General features: G+C 34.5%; 1 protein-coding gene across 4 annotated transcripts in view; it reads right to left on the bottom strand.

Moving 5' to 3' along the window:
* LOC102740930 (hepatocyte growth factor) overlaps window positions 1-23,590 on the bottom strand; it is a 61,074-nt gene that overhangs the window by 32,425 nt on the left and 5,059 nt on the right. For 3 of the 4 annotated variants that reach the window (XM_081800628.1, XM_031024202.2, XM_081800630.1), the window contains 6 exons: window positions 21,144-21,309; window positions 16,875-16,987; window positions 15,269-15,383; window positions 10,074-10,216; window positions 4,223-4,343; window positions 2,727-2,845 (listed from right to left, as the gene is read on the bottom strand). In XM_081800628.1, the coding sequence (XP_081656754.1) occupies window positions 2,727-2,845; window positions 4,223-4,343; window positions 10,074-10,216; window positions 15,269-15,383; window positions 16,875-16,987; window positions 21,144-21,309 (777 nt within the window). The remainder of the gene's footprint in view (window positions 1-2,726; window positions 2,846-4,222; window positions 4,344-10,073; window positions 10,217-15,268; window positions 15,384-16,874; window positions 16,988-21,143; window positions 21,310-23,590) is intronic. The other variant, XM_081800629.1, reaches the window with a different exon arrangement.

The raw sequence follows: 23,590 nt of genomic DNA, 5'->3' as shown, positions 1-23,590 counted from the left end.
TTGCCTTTGTTCAGTGAAGTAGGAAAGGGAAATTGTGAATGGGAAGAAAGGATTTTGACCTTGACTAACTCCTTAGGAACACATTCACTTCAAGCAGAAGATTTGGGGCAAGAATTCGTATGGAAGTAAAGGAGCTAGAATTTGAACCTCTAAGCTGTCCATGCCCACACACCCCAGGAGAGTCTTTGTGTTCCCGTGGGCTTCATGGATACCAATTTCGAGACTTCTGTACTATGTTGTACAGCAAAAGTGAAGACATTTGGCAGGTGTAAGTAAAGTCCCTAATAAGTTGACTTTACGTTAATTAAAGGGAATTTACCATGGGTGGTCCTGACCTAATCAGGTGAGCTCTTTAAAAGAAGATGTAGAAGTCAGAAGCTCAAACTACCAGAAAGCTATGCTGTTGGCCTTGAAGAAGTAAACTTCCCTATTGAGAGAGTCATGTGGTAGGAAGTATCAGGCAGTCTTTAGGAGCTGAGGACCTCAGCACTGCAGCCGCAAGAAACTGAATTCTGCCAACAACCGGTGAACTTGGAATGGGATACTGAGTCTTAAATGATACAGTAAGTCTGGCAGCACCCGCATCATGGCCTTGTGAGGTCCTAAGCAGAGAAGCCGCCTGCGTCATCCTTCTTACCCACAGAAATTATGACATAATAGGTATTGTTTTAAGCCACTAAGTTTTTGGTAATTCGTTATACAGCGATAGAAAACTGTTACACAGTTAAAACCATCACCGAATGTCTTGGTGCTGCATCATAGGCAGTACTGTAAATGTAAGCCAAAATATTTGGAAGCATATTCATAAAACATAATTTCATATGCCTTCCAGAATTGCAGAATGTCAACTTCAGCTCATTTGAATAAAAATGTAGTCTCCATATATGATTTTACAAACTAAAAGTTTTCCTGTAATGAACTATTTCTAAAATATTCCCAATGCTTAAAAGATTATTTTGTTCTTCACTATATAGGTTTGGCTTACAAATTCTACCACCCTGTTCTTAGAATTAACATCCTATAAACATCATCCTCTGTTTAACAAAGCCATCTGAATCACTGCATGTTAGTTGCATAATTAGCCAACTCTTCTTTGGACAGAAAATAAAAAGAAATCTATCTAGTAGTGAGGAAGTATCATATTTGTTTTATTTCTTTTCTCTCACAACGTCTTTTAAAATAACCAAACACTGATTGGTAAATGAATAGGAGGGAAACAGTGAATGTGCAGATGAGTATGCATGCGAACATGTGTGTGTGTGTGTGTGTGTGTGTGTTTATACGGATCTTATTCCAGAGACAATTTATAAGAGTACCTAAAACACACACACATACACACACACACACAGGATGGAAGGGAAAAATGTTGGTTTATAGTACCTAAGTAGTCTCAAAGGATGGAAAGCTTAACAAGATTTTAAAAGTCAGTGAATGGAACTAACCCAATCTATACAGAAAAACACTGTCACAAGAGTCATCTTTTATTTTAAGGGACCAAACAGATGATTCAATTTCCTTGGAACATTGTGTTCACATCAAGAACCTACCAGATTCTGCAGTTATTTCACATATGCCAGACACATCCTCTTTCTATGGGCTTTATTTGAGTTGTCCAAAACATTTCCTTTTATTAGCAGGTCTAAGTGGAGAGAGATTTACCTTGGCAGTATCACGGTGTGGATAATATTGAATTAAGTTTGTTCAAAGGAATATCTCCATCAGGCTGTACTAGGAAAATATGCAAATACCTATCCCTATCCTCAGAACTGTCCACTTATCATTTAGGCTGCTGGTACCTGATCTTATGTAGATTATTTGTCCCTCTATATATGCATATCTTTATATTATCAAGCCAATTTATAATTACAATTTATAATCCCTTACTAAATTCATGTGAGTCTACTGGTCTTAAAACATTTTAGGATCCAGCTGAAAAAATAAGACCTGTACTCATAGAAATAAAAGCATGGCCAAATCTAATTATCCAGTGTTATTTCAAAGAGTAAAAATGTGTAAGTTAACCATGGAGGAGAAGACCAAGTATACAGATTTAAAGAGCTACCACAAAGCAATTGAGGAAAGAAGCTTTTATCAGAAATTCAGGAGTGTTGAGTAAAGGCCAGTACATAGAAAACAACCATAACGCAGCTAAAAGACGGGTTGGTACAGAACACAGGCTGTGGACAAGGCAGCCAGAGAGGTGGGGATCAGCCACTAGAGATTAAGGATGTCTGTGAGATTCTTCCAGTGGACTTACTAGTCTTCATTGCAACTCTGTCATTCATTAAAAGAGGTTCACAGTAGCTTGACAGCTTGTGTTATGTCTGGGGAGGAACGGTATGGAAAGGATACCAGATTGGAAGGTAAAATCTAAGGTGCTAGCTTTTATGGCCTTAATGACATTAGGATACTGCACATAATCCCTGATCCTTTTCTACCTCAGTGGATTTTTTTTTTTTAAATAACATGAGAATGTTTAGGCCTTCGCCGTAAGTGTAAATGTTTTGTGTATTTGTGTTCACTTGCATATGTATCTCTTTCAAAACAATGACCCTCTGAAAATTCCAAAGATTTGGGTAGAATTATATAACACATTCTTAAAATATTAAAACCTACACACATTAAAGCATCAAGTAAAATAGCTGTTAACCTGTCTCACTAATAATCGCCTGCTTAGATCCAGTCTGTGAGAGGAAAAGGAAGCAATAAATTTGACCTTAACTTACCGCACATTTTAATTGCACAGTACTCCCAGGGGGTGTCAGGGTCAAGAGTATAGCACCATGGCCTGGGCTTGCCATCAGGATTGCGGCAATAATTATCATCAAAGCCCTTGTCGGGATATCTGCAAACCACACGAAGAAAAGTGTCATGTAAATCTGCCTGGAAACACCACCCACTCCTCAGCTCACAAAATAACGTTTGACCTAGCTTGGCTACTACTAGATGGGGGAAGAAGAGGTTTTCTGTTGCGCCTTACAAGAACTAATTATCAACTATTGCATCTGTTAGCTTACATATCTAGTAAGTACAGAATACATCCCCTTTGCTAATAAGTTAGGTCCATTTGGTACCTGTCCCCCAGCTGAGGTCCCAAACTGAGTCCTCTTCTCACAAAGCCCAATTAAGGACAGATTACATAAACATGACCTCAGGTAGAATGCTCATTAAGAAGAGGGGTCCTTTTCTGGGGCAGGCTTAAAGTTCAAACTGAAAGTTAGGTTTCAATAGTTCTGTTACTAATGATAGCTCAATTTTGAAAATAGAGCCCTTCTAGGTCATGCCCTCTCCTCCACCATGGCAAGAGAGAAACTCCATCACACCACTTTCTCTATACCCACCTCCCTTTAAATTAACAGGGTCCTGAATTGGTGACTTGATTTTAATTGCTACCACATTCCTTCTGCACTCACTTAAAAGACAAGAGATATACTTTTTAAAAAAACCCAAAACACACAGTTTTAATTTAATTTAAGATAATAACAAACAAAAAAAAAGATAAAGAAAGAAAAGCACCTTTCAGAAAGGTGGGGATAGAGCTTCTGCTATAATTGTTTATATTTTTATTCTTTATAATAAAAATAAGGGAATTTTTTTCAACTCAAATGTTTCATATGAAATGAATGAACCAAAGTAGACATATTTTTTTTAAACCATTTAAGCTCAAAACCTATTCCTGAGGAGAAAAGTAGACTTGGTTGCATGACTTCTCCAGATTGGCAATTCCAAAACACGCTAGGATAAAGCAGCCAAAGAACTGTTTGCTCCACCTTTCATTCCCTTTCTATGGGCATGACCTATGTCATGGTGTCACACGTGTGACCCCACTTTACCTAAGTCACTGAAGATGTGCCTTTAGAAGGACATTGGCTTGTATTTAGCAATAATGCCTCCTCCCATAGCTTGGACTGTGGTCATTACTTAATGAGCCTCTGTCTTTGTCCTGCCATGGAAGAGAAAGAGGAAGCTTCTGTTAGTGCTCCCCTTCTGCACCCCACTGATGCTCCTGTGTTCAGGACCATTATGATTTCAGGGACTCCGTCTACTCAGCAGAGACCACTCAAAGGTGTAGCCAGCATTCTCATATACTTCATCATCAGTCCCTTTGCCCCAAGACTATCCAGAAAACATGATATAAACAGAATTTCTAAGGCAGTTTGTCATGGAGCAAATACCAGTTTGTAAAAAGAATCATTGGAAGCATGATTTGGTAGTATTTTACCTTTCTGGCAAGAATTTGTGCCGGTGTGGTGTCTGATGATCCCAGCGCTGACAAATCTTGCCTGATTCTGTATGATCCATGGGACCTCGATAACTTTCCCCATTGCAGGTCATGCATTCAACTAATAAAATTAAAGTATGGCATGTTAATTGCTTCTGACAGCAAAATCAAGAACACCACTGTTCCATTGAAAGAATAGTAAATCATCTGTTTAGCAAAAAGATTTTTAGAACAATTTATGTACCATTTTAATGTTGAACTGGGGTCTAAGGTCCATAAAGAGTGACATAAAATATTCCCTACAGTGCTCTTCATATAGTTTACATGGGATTTGTGTAGTTATTCGTACATATTTACCATAGGGCCAGGTTGCTACCTTTCTAATTTTTCAATAGCTGTCCAAAAGGCACCCAGAAACTGGAAATACAGGATTTCAGTGTCTATACTGACTGCAGAATAATTCTCTTCTCTCAACTTAAGCTCCAAACACAAAATCAGGAAATACACAACTTAAAATGAGTATACGTGATACCCCTAGGGTTAATGCCAAAATCAGGACCAGGTAAACTTGAGAGATCAACTTCAAACATAAGTGTGGTACTATTCAAAGAACAGGGATATTTTAAAAGAAATCATGGCTCCTTTCTGTTCCTGAGTATCAATGTCGAATGACTGGGCAGACTTACATTCTTATCTAGACTAGGATAGAAGATGACCTGCTATTGAACTCCTTGTACTCAGTGTCTTTAAAATGTATACGCTCATGTAATTATGCAGGATCCTACTGATGATTCTGTGAGGTTAATTAATAGTTCTCCTCTGGCTGGCCTCTTATGTCACACTGAAAATTCTGAATCACATCAGCTAGCTGAAAATGAGACTTCTCAAATGGACAGGTTGATTTGTAGCACAGCAGGAATCCTATGGAATAAATCATTGCTTGGCTTTCTTACGAATCCGGCAAACTTCCCCAAACACATCATTTGTATCTTGTGACTACTGATCATCTAACTTTAGCCAAAGCAGAGTAAAGATATCAATGTTTAGCTTTATCCACTGGTATCTAGCCTAATAGGTATTTGTAAGAATTTGGGATATAATATTAGAATAATCACTTCTGGACCTTTGATTTTTATAACCTAATAGGACAGTAACTATTAACTTTCTGAAATATAAGATGATTTGGCTTGATCCATCTACTTCTTTTTATGTTGCTTAATCTATGAACAAGACAAGGGACAATTCAGCTTCCTCTCATTAGATTCCGAGTTTCCCCAGACTACAGTCAGTAAGCACCTGAACTATAAATGAGAGGTACTCTGTTTGGCCAAGGTCATTTCCACATTAAAATGCTCATGCTCAACCCTGGATTGTGGGCACATCTCAGCTTTCCAGTTCAATGGGGTACAGATTTATTTAGTTCCCTTTTCAAAAGAATTCAAGGTTTGATATCTTCACAGAAAATGATGAGGCATTTATTATTCTTTGTTCCTTTGTACTGAGTGAAAAAGTAGAATTGAATACTATGATCACACGTAAGAAAAAAGTATCCACATGTACAATCTCTAACCTTATATGGTACACAGGAATATATCTATGTCTCCTTTAGCAGATGCAAGTTGATAAGAGTATATCCCTTTCAAATGAGAGTGAATATAATGATTTTCTGCAAATCAGTATTGTGGGGATTATTATAAAACATTTTTCCTAAGGTTCAGGATTTTTAATCTTCTTTAGGGAAAATAGCTACACAAATTAAACAGATGATTCTATAAGACAGCTGCTTTACAGAATGAGTGTGGTAGATCACTGCTTCTCCAAACCTTAATGTGCATAAAAGTCACTTTGCAATCTTGTTAAAGAGCAAGTTCTGATTCAGAGGATCAGGACGGGAGCATCAATCATTAGTTCCCAGGGGATACTGATGCTTCTGGTACTTGAAATTCACACTGAGTAGCAAGTGTGTGGATAATTCATTCTATTCTAGAAGTTCTAAGTGTCTGGTGGTAATGGCTTTGTCGGAGAGAAATGATTTTACTTGGGTATTGAAGGATGGATGGATTTGGATAAGCTATTACAGAGCAAAATAACATAAAATGGTACAGAAACATAAATTAGTGTGTTATGTTTATAGCAAAGTGAAGAGAGAGTTATGGATGCAGTTGGCAGACCTAAGGAGATTTTTAAAAATAATAAAAGTCAGCAAGAATAATGTAAGATTTTGGTAGGCAATGAAAGTTGTTGTTGGGGTGGGAATAAAATGTGTCCTGTGATAGAACTGAGATGATAAGTATATTATAGTTATAAATTCTTTGATTACTCAGTACTTTTAACATACAAGAAATCATTTGACCCTTGCAATGAGGAAAACAAGGCTCACACAAGTTTTAGGGGACTTACCTAAAACAGAAAATGTCAGACCTGTGCCTGGAACACAGACCTTCTGACCCACAGTCCAGGGTTCATTCCATTCTTCCTAATTATCTTTTTGTCTCATGTATTTTAATTTGTTTCCTATGCATTCTGATTGGTCATACTTTTACGATAGACTCATAGCAATAATTTTAGAAAGTCAATCTCCCTGCCTTTTCAACATTGTCTTCATTACCCCCTCTGCCTTCTTGTTTATAACAGTAAGTTGCCCTGTTGTATTCTCACCTACTGGAGGATGGGGAGAAGGGGAGCAAGTAGATTGGCCACCTTACGTGGGCTGAAAAATTTGTTGTTTTACTATTGCATCAAGCCATCAGGTTACTAGTAAAAATTACCTCAAGAAAGTCAAATTTTAAACTCACACTTTTCAAACTTCCAGAATTCTAAGAAACTCTAAGTTTTCCAAGTTCAGTCAGGCAGTAGGGATGGAAATCAAGTCCATCTACTCATGGAAGTAGGTGAAAATATGATCTATATAACACTGCATAGGGTGAGGATCACCCCTCTTGCTCTATGTCCTTTTGGCTCTTTATTTGCCAGTGTATTATTCAACAGCTCTAGCAAGTTCATCCTTTTAAAAACAGAACAAAACAAAAAACAAAAGCAAAATGCTGTCCCAAATCACATAAACTCAAACTAAGTAAGTGTTTCTATTCGTAACTGGAGTAGTTTTCCTAAATATACCTCTGGCCTAAATGAAAGTAGAAAAATATATTAACTACACATGAATAGTAATATAAATAGGATTCATTTAGCATCTTTCTCATCATACTAACCAACTAACTCAAAAATTATTGTGTTCTGTTTTTCTCAATTATAAAATTACAAGTGATCTGAGTTTACAGACTAAAGTAACTATTTTTAAAAATATCTCTCAGAAAAATCCATGCTGGTGATTACTTTAGCAAAACTGTATGTTTGAAATATGGATATTTTCACAAACCCACATTTATAAATAATCATTTTATTTAAATCTTTGTTTTTAAAAGTCCTTCTCCACGGAATATGAAATTATACACATAAAGTTATAGCAGTATTATTTGGGATTTTAAATGTAAGTTATAAAAAATAATGATTATGGCTTAATAAAATGTATTCACTTGAATATTTGACACTCATTAAAAAAGACATCTGTTCCAATAACTGGTGATTGCTATGTTCTAAATCCCAAGCAAATGTTAAAGCAAGAAATTGGACTTTAGACAACTCAGTTTTTTATAGTATTTGAATTAAACATCAATGCTACTATTTTCTTTACATATTGTGTAAGTTTCTAAATATGATAAAAGTATTCATTTTCTTTTGGAATGCTTAATATATTTCAAAGATTAAATTATAAGAAAATAATATTAATCACTGGACCTCAGATATACTTCTTTTATGAACCAAACTTTCAGATAAATTTCAGATGATTATTCAGCCAAGAGTTTGATAAGGTTATAAAAATTTCAAGAAATACATCTACATTATTTTGTATATTTTGTATTATCCATTTTATAAATAGCTCTGTTTTTCTCTATTAATGTATTGACAGTGCTTCTTATTTTAGATCCTCTTCAGTAAAATCCTGCTAACGCATTATTCAGTATAGTGTGAATTTAAATATCACAGCTCAATTCACACTCCCCGAAATATGTTTAGCCTATAGGACAGGTGTTGGTTCACGTCTCTCACAGGATTGTTATTCAACTACCATCAGATTTCTAATTACTTCCAGAAAAAGCCTATCTGCAACCTTCAATGCCACAGTGACCAATAGCATCATCTGCCATTAATAGTAATGAGCAATGCCCTTTTGTAAGGAAGTGTAATGACCTCAAATTAATAAAGGATAATAGAGATGTACATTCTAATAAGATGAGGATAACTGGAAATAGGATTTTTCCAATTACTTCTTTTCTAGCACATTTATTCTACGTTGTCTATCAGTCCAGATCTATGCCAGTGTATTTTGATGAAGGTTCTTATAAACTAGGGTTGAGAAATCACATTCCCACATGAACTAGGCAGGTAACATAAATGCTAAGCTATTTAAAGTTTGACTAAGTTACCTTCCCTTGAAAACACTTTCCCAGATCAAAAAACATCACTAAACAAAACTCCTTGCAATGACTTTCAACCTCAGAAAACTGTGAGAGTGGAGAGTTCCCCCAAAAAAGTAGGGTTTTTTTTCTTCCATGTGTAAATTTAAAACAAATATTAATTACAGATTTATTCATACAAAACAGACTTGTTCATAACGTTATCACAGATAAGTTTATTATTTTTAAAAGAGAAGAAAACAACGAAGAAGTTATAGTGAACAGAATATGATATGGAATGGAAAGTAAGAATTTACAAACAGAGATGGAACTGGCTCTAGCACATGAAGTCAAGAATTTTAAATTAACTACAACAGAAAACAAATTCACCTTCTCCATGACAATTCGCTAACAATGGCCTTTTTATGTGATCAATATCAACCTAATATTAAATGGGTATTTATGGAAAAATAGTTCAAAAAATTTGGTTAATAACAAACAGGTACGATATCTTACTATAAAAATTGGACAGCATCCCGGCAGCCCCCTACCCCCAAGTACTTCAAAATCCGACTAAATTTCTATCAGAACTTAATGCATGTTTCATTTGGATTTTTAGAATTTTAGTTTATGACAGAACTGAAAAACCAGCTGTTCAGCAGGCAGGTAACTAAGAAAAGTGAAACCACATACAATGCTGAAGTGGTTACTCTTCCTTCTTGTCAGGCCTTCAGCTTTCCAGTGCAAGAGTGAGGACAGGGCCCCTTTATGCTGTGAGGGGAGGTAAAAACAGACATGGCCTTAGGGTGCCTGCCTTCAAGACAGGGTGGGCTCTATGGCTTTGATCTCTTCAGATACTATTCTCAATGGTGTGTAGTGTCAGTCTATGTATCAAATTTGCTTTCCACCAGAAGGCACACAGGCGGATCGAACTTGCAGCGACCCCTCCCCATATTCTCTTCTGGGCTCATGTACCCTGGCCACACCACTTCAGGGCAGGTTTGACAAAATTTCTGCAGAAGCAGGTGCTGGATGAATAGAAGTAGCATTACTCTTAAAGAGCATTGCTTCCTTCGGCTCCTTTCAGGTGACGTGTGGAAAGAGACTGTGAGGTATGTGAACTCAAGACAGTAGATGAGGAAGCCCAAACTTCTACTCTCCCCGGAGGGATGCCTCAGGCTCGGTTGAAATTCAAACTGATAACTCTTTTGTATTAATCTGATGAAAATCAGTTTTTAAAACATCGTGTAAAAATGCTCAGATAATTATATATAGTTGCATTTGAATGAACAACATATTTATTACGCTTTGATTCGTCTCTGTTAACCTTTAACGCGAGTTGCAGTTTTACACAAAGCGGGAGCAGAGCGCCCCACACGGCATTCAGGTTCATTTACCTTCTGAACACTGAGGAATGTCACAGACTTCGTAGCGTACCTCTGGATTGCTTGTGAAACACCAAGGTCCCCCTTCTTCCCCTCGAGGATTTCGACAGTAGTTTTCCTGTAGGTCTTTACCCCGATAGCTCGAAGGCAAAAAGCTAGTTTTAAAATGATAATCATTACAGTATAAGAGCATGCAACTTTATTTTGGGCCTATTAATTTTACTAATTAGTGGGTAGGTTTTTCCTGAAGTACAGAAATCCTTTATTCTATCTCAGACTTCCACATATATTAATTTGAACTCTGTCACTTTCATCCATTCTTAAAATACTTAAATTTTATAAATATTTACCTGACCGAATTCCCACATTCAACGTCATTAACAATGACCCATCTCTGGAGTTGCTAATAGCCAATCATTCTAGAACCTAATTGACATTGTTCGAACCACAATTTCAAAGCTCCTCTCAAAGTCAGCACCTGATTGAGCAAGGCCACTGAGGAGAGAATGGAAGAAACACTGCAGTTGACCTTGAAATCTCACTATTATACTGCTTATCTGAGATAATTACTTGTTTGTTTATTGCTTTTCTCATGAAGAATAGCCCTCTTCCCCCCCCCCCCACAGTTGAGAAACAGGTTGACGAAGTGACACAAACAAAGGGTCTAGAATCAAATTAAACCTGGATTCAAATTTCAGTTCTCTCTTTTACTAACTGGAGACCCCAGCAGGTAATTTAGACTCTCTCAGCCTTTTAGCTTACCTGCACATGGAGTATAACCATAACTTAAAGCATCTTACACTTCATATGGTGTTTTGAGAAGTTCAAAGAGATGACAGAGTAATCGACAGTCAATAAATGCTACTTATTATTAACCTCACTCCACCTAGTAGTCTTTACCCTGTCATAGTAAAAAACATAATTACTTATTCTCTTCAAAAAATTTAGCAATTTTCACTGCAACTGGGGTTTAGTGCTTCCAGACTGAGTTTTTAACAGTTTGCCATTGGGTGCAGAGACTGTAATGCATTACCTTCATTTGAAATTTGTAATGCCCTAGTTATAGTTTTCTGATCACCATAAAGTATTTCAACACAAAATCAGAAAAATCCAAAGCCTTTTTTATTCGTTTGTACTGCTCGTGGCATTGGCCTCAATGATGCTTTCTTCTGCTAGACTGAATGCAAAAAAATCGTGTAAGGAAGAATATATATCTGTGGGTAACACTAAACTTTTTTTTGAAAATCCAGTTACATTTTCGACACTCAGTTCATTGTTGCTATAAAGCTTTATTTCTACTCTTACTGTTTCTGAGTTCTAACTGGTAGTTCTAGTGAAGTCAAAGGATTTTAGTCTCTAAGTAAAAACCATTCAAATGTGTTTCCAATCCACTGAAACTTATTTAGAAATCATTGCTTTTTTTTGTTATGTTGTGACACAAAATGTATATGGATGTGCATTGGGTACCGAGAAATATTTTGCAATGACATTTTTTTCATTTGGACATGAAATATACCAAAGTTAAGTCCTCAGAAAATATAAATTATTGGTTAAAAAGAGTCTATTTTAAGAGACTTACTACTAACCAAACATTTTCAAGGAAACTGGTATTATAAATATTATGAAACTCCAAAATGTCTTTAGATAGAATTTATATCCTTACTTGATTAGAATTTTAAATATGGGGAAACAAAAATTAGACATTAGGCCATATGATTGACATAAATGATAATACAATTAAATCTCATCATGATTTCACAGTTCCTAACAGTATTTAATTTTAAAAGAAAAAGAAGGCATCTTTTTTCTTATTTTTGGCCCTTTTATTCCAGAATAGCTTAGGATACCTTTTTTTGTTCCAAGCTTGAAATTTTCTTTAATTTTGCCAGTTTTCCAACTTTTCATAGTAAACTTCTAATGAAATACTCATTTTTCTGATAGAATCAAAACTTTTACTTCAGATTGTTTTGTGTAAAGTAATACATAAGTGTACCTAAAAAAATGCTCCCATAACTCTATTTTATGAAAATACTTGGTATAGTAGAGTAGAAAGAATAAGTAATTGTTAATCACAAAATCTACATTGTTGCCGCATATATATCACTTGGCTACTTATATGACACTAGTCCTTAGTCCCTACCTAATTTATTTACTCTTTGCTTTTCACTTCTTCACTTATATATGGAGTGAATTTGATTATTGTAAGGTCTTTTTTTGTCATTTTATGTATTAAGTTTACTTAGAATAAGTTAAATAATGGATTTAGTACATGTTAAATACACACATATTAAATATCTATGATTTTAGAGAAGACTTGTCGTATACACACACACAAACACACATAGAACACATATACCTTGCCAGTGGATTTGTAAAGCTAAAAAGAAGCTGTAAAGAAGTAGCGAATGAATCAGTCAATGGTTTAGTAGTTTAGTTTAGGTAAGGAAGAGAAAAAAAGTAGAAATCAGAACTAGATGTGGCAGAAATATGAATAAAATTTTCTCACTGGAGTTAATAAAATGCAACTGAAAAGAAAAGGTGCTGCTTTCCATAATTCTATGTCAATGAACATGAAATTCCTCTTTAGGACATTCATGACAGTCTGGTCGTCTCTTCCCTTCATTCTTTGGTGTGTATGGCTTTTTACCCAAATTAGCTGGTTTTCTTTTGTGTCCTGAGGTATAGCCTGCTTTTTTTAAGCATGCTGTACTTGGTCAAGGGATGAAGCCAGCCCTGCTCTTTTCACTTCTATATGTTCATTCAACGAATGTTGAATTACACACAAGCCCTTTGCCAGTCAAAGCCTGTGTAATAAACTTTTATTCACATATATACTATTTATGGTTCTTTATCATTGTTAGCAAGGCTTTAAGAGAGAGAAGTAAAGAAATATTTAAAACTTAGTTATATCATGTATACTTTGAAATATAAATTAGGTCTTCTGGGCGCTAGTCACCTTTTCTTTTCTTTTAATATAAACTGCATTCATGGGAAACTTGATCTATTCCATCATCTGCTTCGTTAATGAATGCTGGTGGCCAGTGAAGGATATAGATGTAGATATCGAGTCACCTGATTTTCTGGTTAAGCTTCTATACTAATTTCTTCATCTATCATCATCTTCCCATTAAGCCACTTGTAACATATTTCTATTTAGGAGTCAACAATAAATCACTCTTCCAGACAGAGATATATATATTTTTTTCCATTTCCCATAAAGTTAATCTTTAGGTAACACTTAACTTAAAAGTGTTAAGCTATCATGCAGATAAACCAATAAGCGGCTAATTGATGAAAATTAAGTGTTACCATTGTTAAACAAACAAACAGACAAAAAAGATTTGATTAATATACAAGATCTTTTCAGCCCTAAACTTCCATATCACAAGGACATGTTTGTTGGTAAAATAGCTGATTAGACTGGGAAGCCAGTTCCAGGGAGATCTATTTCACATGTACTCTTCTCGCACAGAATCACAATCATAGAGAATTTGGGTTGAAATAAGACCTCTACTGGGTCAGTCCAGTGCACTCAACTAGGGTAGGATTGATTTCAAATGTTATTCCTTTGTTCATGAAAAACTTAGATCGATCTATTTAAATAACATGTTTTCCTCATATGGTGTCATAGGAGTGACACCATACAAATCCTTATGAGGGAACAAACCAATTATATTGGGTTTTTGGCTTGACAATATAATGCTACGTTTCAGAGGTATTTGTGTATTATCGTAAGTAACTAATTTGGAAAAAATTAGTTGTTTTCTGTTATTAAAACCCTGTAAACTGGTCAACTTGGACACTCACCAGCTGGTGTTAATTAGGGCCGGGATCACAGGTTTGATCCCAATGTGGAGCAACAAACTCTTTTTCTTTACAGGTGGGACAATTAGCTCATGTCTGTTTACAGCAGTGAAATCATCTTGCATAATTATGCCCCTCAAAAATGAATGAAATGAAATAAAAAAGTGAATTCATCAAGGCAAAGTCATCACCCTTATTGCAAAAACAAGCCACAGTATGTGTTTCATGCCCTGTTTTATGTTAAAAACACACGTTATACAGTGACACTGGCTGGGCTCACATTCGGGCCAGAGGACTTACTAGTTGTGCATGACCTTGAAAGGTTCCTAAGGCTTTGGTTCTTCAGTTTCACCATATATAAAATAGAATTAATAAAACTACCCACTTTGTGGTTCTTGGGGGGATTAAATGAGATAAATAAGATAGACTCCTCAGCAAGGTACTTGGCTCGTGGTAAACGAAATCTTCCAATGCATTTACTAACCAAGGAGAACTGTTTTAAACTACCTTAGTTCCTGTCAAAGTTATTTGTGAATTGAGTTCCGGAAAAACTGGGGCTAAATTTAGTTCTTTAGTGAGTATTAGAAATCTATATTTCTCTTCCAGGATGATTAAAACTCTCAGACTAATGAGCCCATGGATGCTGTGTTTACTCATCTTTAAATAGCATTCATCTGTTATAATGAACACAGTTCTTCTCTGAAGTGTAGACATTTAATTTCCAGGCAATGAGAAGTTTTGTCCAGTCATTAGGCACTGGGTGAAATGGGAAACCTGGTCAGTCTCTGGCATGACTTATTAGCAGAGCTTCTCAATTTTGGCTGTACTTTGGAATCATTTAGGGAGCTTAAAAAAAAAAAAAAACAAAAAAACAGTGCCTGGGTTATTCCCCTAAAAGATTCTAATTTAATTGGCCTGTGTTGATGCCTGGGTGGTGAGATTTGTTAAGGGCTCATAGCAGGTGATTTTAATGTGTAGCCAAGGTTGTGTACCACCATAGTTAAAGAACAGTCAGGCCCTGGGTCAGGTCAGAGTCTGATCCATCATATTTATATCACAGTCAACCTCTCCACTCCAGCTGCAGGGTGCTGTACCTTCTGGAAGGCAAAGAAAGCAGGGGAAAAATCTTTTTTTTTTAATCACATTTTCATTACTTCCTCACCAACACCAAGATGTATAAGCTGACGTTTTTGAGGTAAGATAGCACTAGGCCTCATCTTAATGATAAATTTATTCATCTTTGAATCTCAGTCATGAATTCACATAATCCTTGGCTTAATGCCATTCAGAAAAATTGGCCGTTATTATAGAACTGTAGTATTATTCTGAAGGACTCACATGAGATTGCTAACACACATATAAAAAAGAAAGGCTCTACTCTCCTTTTTTCATGCTTTTCTTACCTGTGTTCATGTGGGATCATGGAATTCCAGGGCTGGCATTTGATGCCACTCTTAGTGATAGATACGGTTCCCTTGTAGCTACCTCCTTTACCAATGATGCAGTTTCTAATGTAGTCTATCAGAAGAAAGCAGAGAAAAATTTTATAACTATGTGTAACATATGTTGCATATATTAAAAAAGAAAAAGAAAATTCTATCCAAATCTTTAGGTAATTAATGTTTATAAGTTCTCTCAAATCATACTGACATTTCTTGCCTACAGTTTCTACTATTTTCAAAGCAATACATTTCAGTATAATACAAAACAAAACAAAAAAAGACTACTGAGAAGTTTTAATTTTGTGAGTATATTCCTGGATACAGCAGAGATTAGTCTATGTATACACAACTGGCCAGGCAAATTTAATTTGACAGAATGATTTCCTCAAATATACTAAGCATTTTAAGAAAATGTTAAAAATAAAAAATAAGTAATTTGTAAAATCTATTCAATTCAAAGGGTTACTTTGAGATAATAAAAATAACTAACTTGTCTTTATCTCAATAAAATTGTATAGGTTTTTGTATATGTGTGTGTGTGTCTGACAGTTGTATTATGTTGATTATTATTTTCTATATTTTTGCTAACTTTTCAGCTGCGAAACTATAGAGCAATTAAATTTAAACAAGCTATATATTCCTATCAAATAATAGTATATACAGTTGCTAGCAACCTAGAAGATTAAAAGATGGCCTTATACTAGATCATAAATTATGTTTAGGAATTGTAGCTTTATTGGGGTATATAGAGATCATCTTATTTTCTTTCTTTTTAGATCATCTTATTTTCTATCATAAATTAATTTTAAGTGTCTACCTTCTTAACAAGGAAATATCTGTGTATATTATCAAGTACTCAGTAATGACACAATACGATTTAAGAAAACACTAAACTTCAAATAAATACTATTATCATAAATATAATCCATAATCATTATTTTGTGTGATAAGAGATTTATTTTGTAAAACTCATATTTATTTAACATTCTCCAATTATTTCCTTGATATAAATCTAATTGGAGCAAAGTAAATACATGTGAATATAGTATCAGATAAACAAAATAGACACATTAACAAATAATATGATCTCAATTCTTCTTTTAAAGATTTTCAAAGTATATAATTAGGAAAAGACACAACTAATATTTCAAAATCTCCACATTTTATTATCAGCAATCACCACTATGACAGATTAGTTACCCAAAGTTGTTAACATTTAAAATGCAATGTAATAAGCTCAAAATGTACTATAAGGTGTTTTAAACTATTAATTTAAGGTGGCACTTTCTAAAATGAACATGGACAACATCAGTTCTAGGAGATGCTCCTAGAAATAAATAAAGAGGGAGGGAGCAGTCTAATCATGGAAAGTTTGAGAAATGCTCTCTTTAAAATATCATATTGAAAATAGTCAAGACACTAGTATCCTCTGTCTTAAAGGAAGAATTGACTGCATAACAGATATAGCATATAATAGAAAAATTAGTGGGCAAGAGCACTGTGGCAGGAAATTACATATATTTTATGCTTTATTTTGTTATGAAGTATTTAGGGAGAAGCCAGTTACCTTTGTTTTCATAGAGATCAAATTCGTGACCAAACTCTTTTTTCACTCCACTTGTCATGCTATTGAAAGGGAACCAGAGGCATCGTTTCCTTGCTTTATCAAAAACAAAAGCCCTGAAAAAAATATCTAAATGAAAAGAAGGAACACTACTACTTATACAGTTTTTAAAGAATGGGCACATGGTTTAACCAAGGAGGGCAATATAAAAAGACACATGGTTATATATGCATAATAAAAACATGAGTGATTTTTGAACCTACCATTTTGATAGCTAAATAAGAAAGAACAAAATTAAGTTTTTATACGTGTAGATTTAAATATCAGAATACTATTTGGAATGTTCTCATGTTATTTTAAATGAAGTCTTAAACAAGCAAAATCAATATATAACACAACTACTTGGATTATTTCTGAAGACATTTTTTGGAAGTACACAGCAAGTAGGAAGATTCTGTTTGTAGTTATATACAAATGATTATATCTGAAATATTGTGATTAATTTCCAAAGTTTGTAATTGTGTAAAGTACATTCTAAAATGACATTTCCTAAAATGCATTAGACAAATCTCCACCCAGGAAATTCTCCTAGCAAAAGGGATCTGAAATCAAATTTTGGAAAATTTTGCATGTTCTATCCCTTCTTGGTGAGTTATAAAGCATGGAAGGTTATTAAAGGCTATGAAAAGCTTGCTATCAGATAGATAAGTGTTTATGTAAGGCAATGTTTCCTAAATAGACTTGCTCGCATAGACATTTTTAATTTAAAAAATCTATTAATATCATACTGCGTACGCTCTTGATATATCTATCTTGAAGAAAGTTACTAAAATGTGTCACTCCTACAATCATCATTCTTATTGCTAAGTATTATATTGGGTTTTGTTGTTCACTAAAAAAGTCTTTCTAAACAAAATAAACCCTTAACTGAGAATAGTAAAGAACTTGATAAAATTTTCAACATATTAAATGTTACCATGTCTTACAATGTAGAAAATGAAGTGGGAATTCTGACCTGTTTACCTTCCTTTAAGAAATGGTATTAAAACTCCTTCTCACTATGATTGTGCTAATTACAATGTCACCATGAACAAGTATCTAATTAAACAAAATACAGATTTTCTAAGAAAAGGGTTTTTCACTTCTAATCTATATAATATCTTTTAAGAACACATATTTTTCTTATAATTTTAGATATTCCAAGCTAGTCACTTATTTCTTAATAATTTGCCAAATTTTAAATAATTTTAAATAAGGGGAAATAACTTTTATGAAACATAAAAAATATGTAATAAAATTATTTAAAACATTTTACCTATGATCTAATATTTCTATGTAGTACATTTTATTCTATATTCAAATAACTCCAAAAATTTTATGCATAAACTTTGAGCTTTGATTTACACATCGATAATTTGAAATATCTACCTACAAGAACATCTTACAGCTGAAATCGTAATTAAGAGCAAATCATGAAAGTATATTTTTTCAGCGGTGGCAGATAAGAGAGGATTGGCTAATGATAGCAATAAGACTTGAATTTTGATCTGGTGGGCTGTAGCCTTATGCAATACATGTTAAGTTCTCTATTACGCTATTGTAGCATGTTGAGGTGTATTAAATGACTTTGAATGCATAGTAATTAGAAAAAGAACACATATTAAAAAAAACTAAACAAACATCTAAAACCAAATTTTAAAGTTACAGTTGCCACTTAACTTCACGTTAAAATAAAGTTGTGTGACACATAGATAACTACTCTTCTATGGATAATATGGCTTTGACATGAGAATGCCTTGGAGGTGACTCATGAGCCCCATCAGGAACATGCAAGATTTGCCTCCGTGAATACACAGGTGATTCCATCTGACAAGTGGGTAACCGAGTTTCCAGTTTGCTGACTTGACTTCACCTTTTTGCTCATTCCATTACAATGTCATACTCTCTCAGAAAAGTGTTTCCTTGAATCACTTTATACCTCCAAATAGACTGGATCCAAACAATAGATTCTAGAGTTGCATCTTCTTTTAAGTTTGACTTTAAGAGTCTTTATCTTATCCTTATTTTAATTATCATATTCCTTTCAATAATTTATTTTGTCTAGTTTTCTAGTTGTTTACGGCAGGAAGGCAATTCCAGTACCAGTTACTCAGTCATGGGTGGAGGAAGAAAGCCTCATATTTTCTTCTCTTGAGTCAAGTCATGGAGAGCAATTTCCTGAGGAGCTTAGAATCAGGCATTCTGGTCCTCTTTCCTACCCAGCAAAAAAGAACTTTGATCTCTGTAAAATCAATATTGTTGATACCTTCTCAGGAGATTGCGTTTGAGAATGTTCCACCCCATACCCACTGAATCACAGATGCTTTCACACAGCACTGTTGGTATTTTCCAAGCATTTTTGTATATTTGCCATTGTCTTTCAATGATTCTAGTCCATATAGCAAGCCTGCAAAAAGATCCTTTAATTCATTAAGAATCTAATTTCAGAGAATCACAGTATGTCCGTTCAATTCTGAACAACCAATGTATTTAGTGATTGCAAACACATGTGCCTATATATTTGGGATAGACAAGTGAGAAGGATGACACATTTCTGAGCAGAAGAATTCTTTCTGTACAAAGGTATTATGCATGTGGTTTTCTGCACAGGTTGCAATAAGTTTGAAGACTAAATGTAACTCAACCAGAATACAGTAGGAAAGTATGAAACCTCATATACATGGGATATATAAAGATTTTTAATCATTTCACATGTGTTCCCTAATGCAGCAAAATCATCTTAGTTCCTCCTAAATAAAACATAGGGAAAGGTTTTTGTTTTGTTTTCTAGAGATAAGGCTGACTAATGTGAAAATCAAAAGGTAGTAATACTTTCCTTAATCTTGGATTCAGGAGAGTGTATTTTCAGATTCTGAGTTAAAAATAAATAATAAGATGAGGTTCTCCCATTTCCCTTGCCCCACCTTCCCAAGCCTGTGAGGGAAAATACAATAAATCTAACCTTCTCAATTGTGAGAACATCACCATAAATCTACACAGTTATGATGTTGATTGAGAGTAGTTTTCTCTAGCTTATTTTGAATAATCTGAAGGCAGGAAAGTCAGGAGAAGAAACAGAATTATCATAGGAATATACTTGCAAAATCAATTCCCCACTCCCCTTGCCAGGAAATATCTCCCTGAAAGTGGCAGTTTGACAATAAAAATACTTTCAGAGGAGTTGTAAATGAATAGAAGGGAGATAGTCTGTCCTCCACTACATCTGTCGAGGACCTCCTCTGACCAGGTCCTTTCCCCCAGGCCCATAACACTCATTTCTCTGAAAAAGGTAAAATGAGATTAGGCTCGCTTGCCACAGCATTACTAAAATCTGGGTTCACATTACATGTCACTGTTCAAATGCAGTGGAGTAGAATTCAAAACTGACAGGATATCATGCACAGTCCTGTAAAAAATAGAATGAAATAGGGAATAAATGGGTATAAAGTAAATGAGGGGATGGGGATGTTTACAAAGAAGAGTGAGGAAATGCATTTTCTTCTGGCAATTCAGAAAATTATTCAGATGCAACTGTCTCCTGCTTGGCCCCAAACTCCCAAGTTTTATCCTTGGGATCGCGGGCAAAGTAGGAAGGAATTCCTCCCTGTGAGGTTGCACAGGGAATTTCAAATGATAAGAAAACCCTCCGTTTGAATCCCCTCATGCCTCTTTGAATTTCTCTGTCACTTTTCACCTAAAACTTCATCATCACTACCCCTAAGTCCTTTTGAACAGCCTTTGCTGCTGACACCAATCCCTCTACTTTTTTATCTAATTCTCTCAACACCTTTTATTTAAATCCCTAGACAATGATGTAAGATGCAGTAAATTCTGGCTCTGGCCCAACTTATATTCTCAAAATTCCTCCACTCCTCTTGCAAGAAAAAAAAAATTTACTCTGAATAGAATATTTTAAAATGTTGGCTAAAAGGCAATCTAATGGAATTTTAGTTTCTAAAGTTCAACTGTTCATAAGATGAGAAAACACAAATTCCATAAGCAAGGGCATTCTGGGTTCTAAAAGATATCCATTTATGTTCTCTCCCTTACTCATATTTCCATCAACTGAGGGCTACATTTTCTGTTATAATGAATTAAAACTAAAGTCAAGCTTATACTTTTAAGGGCAAATTACACTGAATACAAAGAAAAAAAAAGAAAAAAAAAACATGACGATAATTAGAAGATGTTATATTTGGAAAGTTATCCTAAGAACAAAATGAAGCAACTTACTTGCAAGTGAATGGAAGTCCTTTATTCCTAATACATCTATTGGCACATTGGTCTGCAGTGTTCATTTTTTTTGTTTTTATCTTCAGTAATGGGTCTTCTTTAATTAGAGTAGTCTTTGCTGACTTTTTGAATTCATGAAGTGTGTTTCTTCTTTTCTTCTGTCCTTCTATTAATAATAATAATTTTTTTTAAAAAAATGGAGGAAAGCTTTTAAGGCTCATATAGAAAAAATGTCCTTAAGGATCATCCACAAGATAGTGATTTTATCTGACAACATACTAGATCTCCAGGGGTTGGGGGTGAAGTGAGGTGGGGATTGATACTCTCAGATAGTTAAGAGCAAGAGAGGAATATTGTAACCAGTGAAGAATAAGTAACTTTGTCATGTAGGGTCACTCATCTACATTCTTTAAAATGAAATATGCTTATAAAAATTAGGACAGAGTTCACTCTACAGAAATAAATGACATGATATTCTCCAAACAGTATGAAAGCAAATGCCCAGGCATATCATATCATGCTCTGTAATTAAATTTGTCATTTCCTTCTACAGTTGGTCCTTATGTAAGTTACAGTATTAATTAGATAAGTCAATTCAATTACATGTGAGAAACTTCTCACTAAAAATGGTTCAGTGGATATATTCTTCTGGCTCTCTTTAAACTATTTCATATTATTCATATTTTAGCCCTTCTCATTTCCTACAGAAGTGTTTTCTGTGCTTGGGGGTACTATTTCTTAAGTATCACTGAATTGTTTGTCTTGAAATCAAGCCAAATGCTATAAATCAAATGTATGTAAAACTTCAAGCTTTAATGTAGCAATATCATTTTTCTTCAAGAGAGTATTCTACAAGGCCCCTAGATAGCATGAAGCCTCCTATTAAAAATGTGAAAAACAGAACTAAAACATCCTAAAGGACTTAATCTTATAGATGACTTTAGAGTATCAAGAACTACTTCTTCATTCTTGATGTGCCCAAAGTTACCTAGCTTCTAGTGATGGTCACCATCTTCACAATGAGGATCAAAATGTCTAAGAGACTGCACCTATTATACAATAAGGATGGGCATGATTATGCCTCTCCTCTGCCTGCCAGTTCTTTTGAACACCCTTATAACAAAGGCAGTAATAATATATTCATTTTTAAGATATAGAAACCAAGACACAGAGAAAAATTAATTGCCATTTAGCAAATCTCATTTGAAACCCAGCTGCCTCACTTCAGAACCCCCAGCCCCCACTCTTAAACACTCATGATGCCATCTTTTCTCTTTCTTTTTAATTCTAAGTAAGTAGAAATATGGCTTATAAATATTTTCTGAAGATCCGGTTCAGAGCTATCAGTAGAGAAGGAACTTGGATGGTAGAACAGGAAATGCATTCCTGGTCTTTATATGTGGTGAAATGTGCCAAGAAAAGAGGGTGAAAATTTTTGTGCAGAAAATTTGGAAATATGGCTAGCAGAGTGAGGTACAAACAATGGCATCATACTCTCAACTTTGCCAGCAACCACTGGCTCCGGTTGGTTTATTAAACATGCAGATGCTATTCATTAATGTCTATCCTAACCTGAAGTCCACAATAAATAAGAGAAAACATGAAGTCCTCTAAATTTCTCGTTCTCTGTAAAACTTCAGAGCACAATCCCCAAAAGACTGGTACTAATTTCTGTAATAATGTTTTCATTTTTAACTTTTCTTTGCCCTAAAAGATGGAATGGCCAGGGTACAACAGATATAATTTAAAAGACATTTTAACATAGAAATTCATTCAACCAAATAATCTATCAACATGTTATTTATTGAGTGCGGAGCAAATGCCTTGCATAACATTGGCAGACAGATGATAATTCTGGCAGTCTTACCGACTTGCCAAATGACTTTGTTTAATTACCTGAAATGCTAATATACCAATGACTCAGTCTACAAAATAAAAGTTATATTATATTTGAAGCTATTTAAATTATAATTATTAAGTAAATATTTGGAAATTAATTCAGATAAAAATGTTATAAATATGCAAAGTTTTAGCTTTGCTTTTGAAATTCCATTCTTTAATTTCTGGCATAGAGAAGAAATTGTTATTCTCCCAAGCAAAGAAGTGGTATAATTCTTTTCACATTTTGGTTTCTGCCACAGAACCATGTTAATGGGAGATATGTCTCTGCATTAGGAGTTTCTTCCTTTGACCGTGGTGCACCATTTCTGAAGTGCTGTAAAATGTTTCACAGAATAATAATCATCTGATTTCCTCTATAATTTGGAGTATTTCTTAGAAACAAATAGTAGTTTATGGATGCTGAAAATCTATTAAATAAAACTGTTGACTAAAATGGAAGATATATATATAGATAGATATAGATGTGTGGATTATATATATATATATATTTCTTAAATAAATTCAGTTAACTAAAAATATAGAATTAAAATTGGCCTGATGAATAA

The sequence above is a fragment of the Leptonychotes weddellii genome, chromosome 12, assembly GCF_054177405.1.
Source record: "Leptonychotes weddellii isolate Sample4059 chromosome 12, ASM5417740v2, whole genome shotgun sequence".
NCBI classification, from domain to species: Eukaryota; Metazoa; Chordata; class Mammalia; order Carnivora; family Phocidae; genus Leptonychotes; species Leptonychotes weddellii.
The sequence above is the reverse complement of the archived record's forward strand: the minus strand, read 5'-3'. Positions and strand labels throughout refer to the sequence as shown.